We start from the raw sequence: 8,362 nt of genomic DNA, 5'->3' as shown, positions 1-8,362 counted from the left end.
AATGAAACTAAAATGCTGCCATCTTGACCTCTGCTACAAATTGTGGCATCAGTGCTGTTAACAGAAAAAAAATCCACTAATATGAGGCTGATAGGGCCACAACATTCTGTTGTCTGGTTACACCACTGAGAATTATTGCCCATCTGCATGCCAGAAGACAAGTGACTCTCATGGTTGCTGAAATGAAGTGGAAGAATGAGGGCTAATATGGCTGTAAACGCTCATGCCAAGAGTCATGTAGGTGACTGGGGCACACCAGGCAGGTTAGCACTGTAACATCAAATGCAGATTTGACAACCTTTTGAATACATACTCCCCTCTCCCATTTTTATTGAGATTTTCACATTTGTAGTAATTTAAAATTTTTCACTTTTAGTGAAATATCCCTTCAAGCATTATGGGATAATTAAGTATCGGCCATACTCACTCATATCTAAAAAGATCAGCCAGCAATGCTTTAAAATCTCCCCAATTTATGCATCATTATTTTTGGAACATGTACTTTAATTTCACCAACAGAGGTCACTAAACCACTGAGAACCATAAGTGTTTGGTAGGAACACACCCTAGTCAATCTTCCTAACATCTTTAGATAGTTATTTTCAAAGGGCTCATATTCAGCTGCTTCAGTAAATATAAGCTCAGTTAACAAAAAGAGAGAAAAAAAAAAAGAAGACAGTGTATGCTTATGCACTCAGGGAAATGAGCTTTACTCAGGATATGAATTACACAAAACACTACATTGTTAAAGATGTTTCAGTATTAGAATTTATTTTAAATATCTATTATGAAGCCAGTAACATACATACATGCATAGGTATGAGTATTGTTAAATCAATTTTTCAAGGTTAAAACAGGCCCTGTTTTAAACTGTAGTGTTTTGAATGACCTGCTGAATTTTATTTTTAAAGCTTTTTGCTGTGGAAAACCAACCTAGTGGGGAGAGAGTATGAAGAGGAGATCACAGAGAAATAACATTTAATGGTATTAATACTAGATAGAACCACAGGAGAAACCAAGAGCTGTCACTGACTTGCTCATTTTGGCAGAAACACTCAGCTAATGGAACTGTATTAACACATAATTTTCCAACTTTCAACTGTAATGAAAAGCTATTTTTACAAATCATTACTTTCAGTATATGGTGTTTCAGCCACATGGCTTCTATTAGTGTACAGGGGAGTTTCACAACCAAAGCTGCCTGTGCAGCACTGAAAGTGCACCTTTTATGTTGAGCTAATCCCAGAGGGGAGTCAGCACTCGTGCCCGTGTCCTTTTGACCTTTATCCTTTTAATGCATTTTGCCTCAGTAGCAAAAGGTGAAAACCTAGTTTTTATGTTTCAAAACAGAGCATTTCAACTCTGATTCTCAGTGAAGCTAAGGAAAGTAACATCAGCTCTTGTGGAAATGTTGCAAGTCCCTGGCTCAGCAATCAACAATAGCTTTAGAAATGTGTTTTTAGAATCGCTTTTCTGGTAGCCCTTTGAAGCTCACCCATACAGCCCTGCTGCCATCCCTCTGAACAGCTGTGAACATGTGAAGTCACTGGAGTGGAAGATGTTAATTACTGTCAGCTACTGGAATTTCTCCAGGGACCTCTTGTGGTTAGAAACATGTTTCCCTAAAGAAGTGCACTAGGTGCTGGGATCATTTCTCCTGTAACATACCTGAATCCTCCCTTCTTAAGCAAAAGGAATTTCTCATTCCAAAGCAAAACTCTAAATATTCACTTTAAGTGTTCTTCTCATATGACACTGTGATTTTTTTAAGCAATCTTTTATTTCTGTGAAGAGTTCCAATAGGGAACTGACTTTTTCAGGGACTAGGTTTAGCATTTATACAGATTTTCATTAAAACTGGGTAAATAAGTCTAAAATAAAAAAGGAACAAAATCAGAAAACATAGAAAATAAATTGATGGACAGAAGTGTGGTTAGGGCTTTTTTTCCCCAACTAGATTAATGTGACTTTCCTTTTTATGGCCAAGAAAAGGCTACACACCTTCCCTCTGTGTCATCGGAAAAGGGAACAGACTAAAAATGGTTTTTTTTTCTTCAGATTTACCTCCTGCTATTTATTGGCATTTTGAGTCTAAACTAGTTAGCATCAGGAGCTTGATGTGATGCCAGTGAGCTATGACCCACAGGGAACCAAAATAATAGCAGATGAGCTGGCAGAAAGATCCCCAGAAAGGGAAATAATACGAAACTAAGATTCTAAGCCCAGCCCTTTACTGTGACAACTACAAAGCTCCTTTAATGACTGAACACATCCTTAAATATACCTCGTAGATCCCTCTGCAGTAGTTAAACCTTGTAATCACTACCACCCCCGCAAAAAGACCAAGTCAGGTAAGTCTCTGGCTACAGAGAAACGGGGATGAAATCGTTAATCTGCAGGACATGACGCCCAAGATGTGAAGATAAATGCTGAGGACATTTCTCTTGTCCTTTGCTGTAGGTGAGAATGGCACATGCTCCCCTGTATCATACTCTATCAAGTGACAGACACACCCGTCTTTGCTAATCTAGGAGTTGAAGGAAAACAATCACCCTGATCCCCAAGAATGCTGTCCCTTTACCAGAAGTCCGCACGCAGCCCGAGAAGGAAGGTGTAAGTGGGAAGAGGGAAACTGAATGTAATGGAAAGTAAACATATCAACTGTGAAAACAGTAACCACCACAGCTACAGAACCCCTTCCTTGTTATACTTAAGGACAAGTACACTGATATTCAGTGTTTACAGAGGTAAAAGTCCCACAATTGCAGGGCCAATTCCCTTTTATGTAGGCCATTAGTGCTGTTGTATTGTACTCCTTCCTCAGTCCAACATCAAACGCAGTGATTGAGGAGCAAATAGAGCTCAGGTGAAGGATTGCTTAATTCTTTCAAAATGGTCACTGCTTAGTGGCATAGACCTTCTCCTAACTCTGGCTCAGCTGCTGCAGGCCCTCAACAAGGGTTGAGATGGTAAGAGAGTGTGTTTCCCAGCTCATCACAAGTAACAATGAAGGTAAAAGTAAGTACACAAACACTGTTTATATACAAAAAGTTTAATTGAAATACCTGTATAAAAAATATGATCTCCATACATTTCACACCGTTAAACAGAAGAAAAAAATCCAAATCCAAGCTGCATAAATGCAACCAGATCACAGAAACACAGCTATTAAAATAAATTAAGGTTTATGACTCTGCCACTTTACCTTCCAGAGCCAATGCACGGAGACTGTACAATGTCAATAATTTAAAACCCTTCCAAACAGCATTACTTTACACTTCTGGTACAATAATACCAGACAAAAGGCATACTGACTAACTTTAAAAAGTCATTCTATTTCCCTTAAATTAGACTTTGTACAACAATTTCCCATCTTCCAACAAAAAACTGGTAAGGTCAGAAATTTTTTTTATTTTTATTTTTTTGTAACCAAAAGTTGACAGGAATGCAGAAAAAAAAAGTGCCATGGGCAAACCACTAGAATTCCCATGGGGAGAAGGAGGGGAAAGCACAGTGTTGAATAACTCTAACCAAATAAATTAACCAAATAAATAGCCACAGTTGAAAACTGTGGGAGGTCTTCTAAAATCCAAACAATAAATAACTGTATAGTACACGGGAAAAACCAAGTTTACATAAACACATTATACAGGTATGGAAAAAAAAAAGTAGAAGTCCTTGAATATTGCATTGATTGTGCATTCAACATGCCCATACATACTTTAAGACTCGCAGGGTGACAAAAGGCCGGGGGGAGTTGAGAAAGGGGCTTCTCATGCCCAATGGTAGAGATGATAAAAGGAAACATGAATAAATGTTTCTGATAAAGAAGCCGATATACCTGTTCATATTTCTGTGCAGGCTATAGGAAATATTTTGAGCAGCAGAAGTGGGTTGGATTTGTAAAGGGCAGGGGGGCAGGAGTGAAATGTCTGTGTTCAAGTATTCCATCACCAGTGGATGGGACTACTTCATTCAATCACCGAACAGGTTTTCCAATGCATCATAGGAGCTGCTTCCCCCAGCACTGAGTCTAAAGGGAGCAAATTCCTATAATGAACTGGATCTTCTTTGGACATAGACAGCTCAAAAAAGAAAGTCCCACTGAAGCAGCTTTCAAAAAGGCACTCAAAAGCAAATAAAATCTAGTCCAGGCTCTATGAGAGCAAAAAAGTTTACCATGTATTCAAGAGGTCACTGCTTTCTTAATAAGGTCAGTCTTTGACTAAGTACTGGCCTGCAACTCCCAAACATCAGCGTTTCCAAAGGAAATCTCTCATTCCAAAGCAGAAACCAGCAAAGGGGGAAAACAAAATCAAGTCCCTCAGACAAAGATTCAACTACAGAATAATGAATGCATTTTTCTAGCCCCTCCTATGTATTGGCAGCAGCACTGTGGTCTTTCTGCTTGAAGCTCCCCCTCCCAGTGCGAGGTCCTTAGTAATTCACAGACTCTCATTACTTGAACTTGTGCTAGATACATCAGTATCAAGGGTCCGTAGCCTTATGTCACAGTCCTCAGACTTCACTACTTCAGATTTGTGCATCCATTGATGGTCAAAAATCTGCTCAAGTGTTGGTCTGTCTGAAGGCCTCAGTGAAAGGCACCATTTGATCAGCTGTTGACATTCTGTAATAAAAAAAAGAAAAGCATAATAGACTAAAAAAGTAAAAAAATGACAATCCTCAGTAACAAAAATCCACCCACACAAGCTCATGTGTACAAGACCATTAAAAATAAAACCCAAAACAAAAAAACCCATTTGACTTCTGCAGAACTTACCAGGTGAAATTCTTCTCCTGAAGTATAATCGCCCCCTCAGGATTTCTTCATCTTGCTCAAAAGGGATGTCTCCACAAACCATGTCATATAACAGAACTCCCAGAGACCATACTGTTGCTGACCGCCCATGGTATCTGTGGTATCTGATCCACTCTGGAGGGCTGTATACTCTCGTTCCTGAAAGAAAAAAAAACAGCAACACAATTAGAGTAAAGGTTTAAAATTTCCCCCCATTATTCAGCTCCTTCTGGCAGAGCTAAATTAAATTCAAAAACTTGACATTTAGGAATTTCAAAAAACCAAAAAAAAAAACAAAAAAAACCCCAAAAACCAAAAAAAAAAAAAAAAAAAACCAAAAAAAACCAAACCCCAAAAAAATCAACACCAAACCCAGAAAACTAAACAGCTTTAAATTTTTCACAAGCCAAAGCCATTAGCAGTGTAATTTCAGGTCATCTGCAGGGTTACACCATCAACAGACTTGGCCCATCCGGTTGTTCTATTTTGTTGCAAGGAATAACACAGCCCCATCAGCTGACTGTTTACTGAGGCAAGCTCCCTTTCACTGACCACGTGGCGTCTGCAGCATCACACCAAAAATAGACACAAAAGGACAAAGGGGGCTGGCAGGGAGGAGGAGAGGGCGACAAGAAGGTGAAACTCAGGTCTGCCCGCATTACACGGGGCTAATCTGCTTTATCCAATTCCACAGGGCAGTAAACAAAATAGGGCCGCTTACGATTTCTATGTTTTTAAGGCCTCCCCCCGGGGCTTCTATGCGGCAGCTTTTCCCAACTCGCCCCCCCTTCTCCTCCTCCCTCCAGTGTCCGAGGGCTCCTTGGATACCAAACAAAACGGGGAATTCGTGATGCGAGGGTCACGTGCGGCAGGGCTTCGGGTTTCACAACAAACAGATGTGAGCGCGGCAGCTGGGGCGGGGGGGAGCGAGACCCCGGTGTTACATCAGTCCTACTCCAAGGACTGGGGGAAACGCTCCCTCTGGTCACATGCTGGCTTATGCTCAGCTTTCCCACCTCTAAAGCATCGACCCCAGCCGCTGGAGCAAGTAATTTCGAGGGAGTGCATTTGTCCCCATCGCTTTAAAATCTGCAATGCGGGATTTCCAGGACACTGGCAGAAAGGGAGCGGGGGAGGTACCACTCCGAGTTAAAAAAAGCCACCGCATATAAAAACTGCATATCCACACATGGAAACATCCGACACTGGCAAAACCTCCATGTAAACAGATCGCCCTCTAGGAAAAAAACCCCGCTTTTTCCAAGACAGGGAAACATAAACTGCTGCGTCACTGCCTGGAATCGCTTCTTTCCTACGCAACTGAACACCCCTAAGCGGCTTCGGGTCCACAGGTTTCCATTACCGATAGACCTGATATGAACCCCCGCACCAGGGGCTCTGCTTGCTGTGACTGGTCACTGGAAAGGGGCTAAAGCGGCAGCTCTGGGGAGGGCATCACCCCGGGAGGGGCACGGGAAGGGTGGGAGGCACGTACCGTCAAAATCGGTATAGACTGTATCCTTGAGGAGGGCCCCTGAGCCAAAATCAATGAGCTTCAGCTCGCCCGTGCGGAGGTCAACCAGCAGGTTCTCGTCCTTGATATCCCGGTGCACCACGCCGCAGCCGTAGCAGTGGCGCACCGCCTCCAGCACCTGCCGGAAGAACCCGCGGGCCGTCTCCTCGTCCAGGGCACCCTTCTCCGTGATGAAGTCGAACAGGTCCTTCACCAGCTCGGGCCGCTCCATGATGATCAGGTATCCGTCGGGCCGCTCGTACCAGTCTAGCAGCTTGATGACCCCTCTGAAGCCGGAGCCCACCTTCTTGAGAAGGACGATCTCCAGGGGCACCATGATGCCGCTCTGGGCGGAAAAAGGGGCGCGGGTTAGCGGGGGGGTGGCGCGGCCCGGGGCACCCCCTCGCTGAGGGGAGGGAGGCGGGGAGGGCGTGCAGGGCGGGGAGGAGGGCGCGGCCGGCGGGCCCCCTCTGCCGCTGCCGCAGTCCGAGGGGCGGGCGCGGCGCTGCGGCGGCGAACCCCCGCCAAATTCCCTCCCGACGCAGAGGCCGCGCCAGCGGGGCGGGCCCCACCGCCCACACAATGGCCTCGCCGCGGCGGAGCCCCGCGGCACCCCCGGAGCCCCCCCGGGTACTTACAATGGTGCCCCACTCGGTCACCCGCTCCTTCACCACATGCTTCACGGCGACCTGCGGAGTACGGAGAACGGAGGCGCCGTGAGCGGCGGGGCGGGCTCAGCCTGCGCCCCGCCGCCGAGGGCCGGGCCGGCCGCGCCCGCCGCTTCCCGCGCCACGCTCCCGCCCGCCGCCCCCGGCCGCGAGCCCCGCGCCTCACCGGCAGCCCGTCGGCGATCCTGTTCCCTGCGTACACGGTGCCGAAGCCCCCGCTGCCCAGCACGGAGCCCACCTGGTAGACTTTATCAAAGGGCTCCTTCTCCACTTTCACTGCGTAAACAAGAGGGAAAAACCCGCGTTAATGTCCGCAACCGCGCTGCACCCGAATAATAATAATAATAATACTAATAATTATAAAAATAATAAATAATGTAAAAAAAGCCCACAAACGCTTTGCCCGGCAGACCCATACTGTGTGCGCTGCCCTGATTCCGACCAAGGCTTCATAAAAAAAAAAATCTTTTTCTGTTAAAAAAATGTAAAAATATATAAACGCAGCTCCGGGAGTTGCGAGACGCCGAGCCCAACGCCCCGGTATCGCAGGGCCGGTCCGCGCCCCTCCGGCGCGGCGCTGGCAGGGACACCCCAGCCTCGTACCTGGCTGGAGGATCTTCACCGGCAAGTGGTCCATGCTGGGGCTGCAGATGTGCGCCAGCGAGCCGAACTTGGAAAGCAACATCTTCCGAGGGAGGGAAGAAAACGTCGAGTTAGTTCGCCGCGGCAGCTCCGCCGGCGTCCTCTCGGCTCGGCGCGGCTCTCCTCTCTCCGGAGCCGGCGGAGGGCGGCGGGCCGCCGAAAGCTTCTGCGCGGCTCCTTCTTCGGCCAGGAGCGGGAACCCACGAAGTCCTTGGGGGTCCGTCCCCGCCGGCAGTAGTCCAAGTGTCGGTCGCACAAAGTCCTCCGGAGAAACGCAATCAGCGAACGCGCCGCTCCCGCGTTTCTTCTTCCACCCGGCGAAAGCCGCTCGGGGCGCAGGCAGGCACAGGCAGAACTATAGCCCTCCGCGGAGGCAGACAAGTCCAGGGGCTTCGGCTCCGCGCGTGGAGCCCGCCCCTGCGGGGGCCGCGGTGGCAGGAGCGGGCTGGGCGCCGCAGTGGAGCCGTGGCGGGCGGAGGACAGACCGCACCGCCGCCGAGCTGCCCGCGCGCTTCTGAGCCGGCGGCGCCGCCGAGCCGCCTCTTAACTCCCAATATTTTGGTGCGGGCAGAGTGCGGCGAGCGCGCCGAGAATATCCCTCCGCGGGGGAGGGGGGGAAACACCTCTCCCCGCCGTCCCCGCCGCCCCCTCCCCTCTGCGCCGGAGCCCCCGCGGGGCGGCGGCCGTGACTGCAGCGCCCTATCCCGCCCCGCCGCACGGGCGGACACGGGGAGGGCG

General features: G+C 47.9%; 1 protein-coding gene across 1 annotated transcript; it reads right to left on the bottom strand.

Annotated features, from left to right (window-relative positions):
• Window positions 1-3,036: 3,036 nt before the first annotated feature.
• PIM3 (Pim-3 proto-oncogene, serine/threonine kinase) lies at window positions 3,037-8,129 on the bottom strand. Its single transcript, XM_066550742.1, has 6 exons — window positions 7,586-8,129; window positions 7,149-7,258; window positions 6,953-7,003; window positions 6,297-6,660; window positions 4,784-4,960; window positions 3,037-4,630 (listed from the first exon to the last, which is right to left on the bottom strand). Exons 1-6 carry the CDS (start codon window positions 7,665-7,667, stop codon window positions 4,446-4,448), a joined length of 969 nt encoding a protein of 322 aa, XP_066406839.1. The 5' UTR covers window positions 7,668-8,129; the 3' UTR covers window positions 3,037-4,445.
• Window positions 8,130-8,362: the final 233 nt, after the last annotated feature.

This window comes from Molothrus aeneus, chromosome 5 (assembly GCF_037042795.1).
Source record: "Molothrus aeneus isolate 106 chromosome 5, BPBGC_Maene_1.0, whole genome shotgun sequence".
Taxonomy (NCBI): domain Eukaryota; kingdom Metazoa; phylum Chordata; class Aves; order Passeriformes; family Icteridae; genus Molothrus; species Molothrus aeneus.
This window is presented reverse-complemented; position numbering and strand designations above follow the sequence as displayed.

Excerpts from the sequence above, each read along its gene's own strand:
- PIM3 (XM_066550742.1), bottom strand. The coding sequence starts at position 7,667 with ATGTTGCTTTCCAAGTTCGGCTCGCTGGCGCACATCTGCAGCCCCAGC. Across the intron at positions 7,004-7,148 it reads GGATCGCCGACGGGCTGCCG|GTCGCCGTGAAGCATGTGGT; the intron begins GTGAGGCGCGGG and ends CGTACTCCGCAG. Across the intron at positions 4,961-6,296 it reads AGTCTATACCGATTTTGACG|GAACGAGAGTATACAGCCCT; the intron begins GTACGTGCCTCC and ends TTTTTCTTTCAG.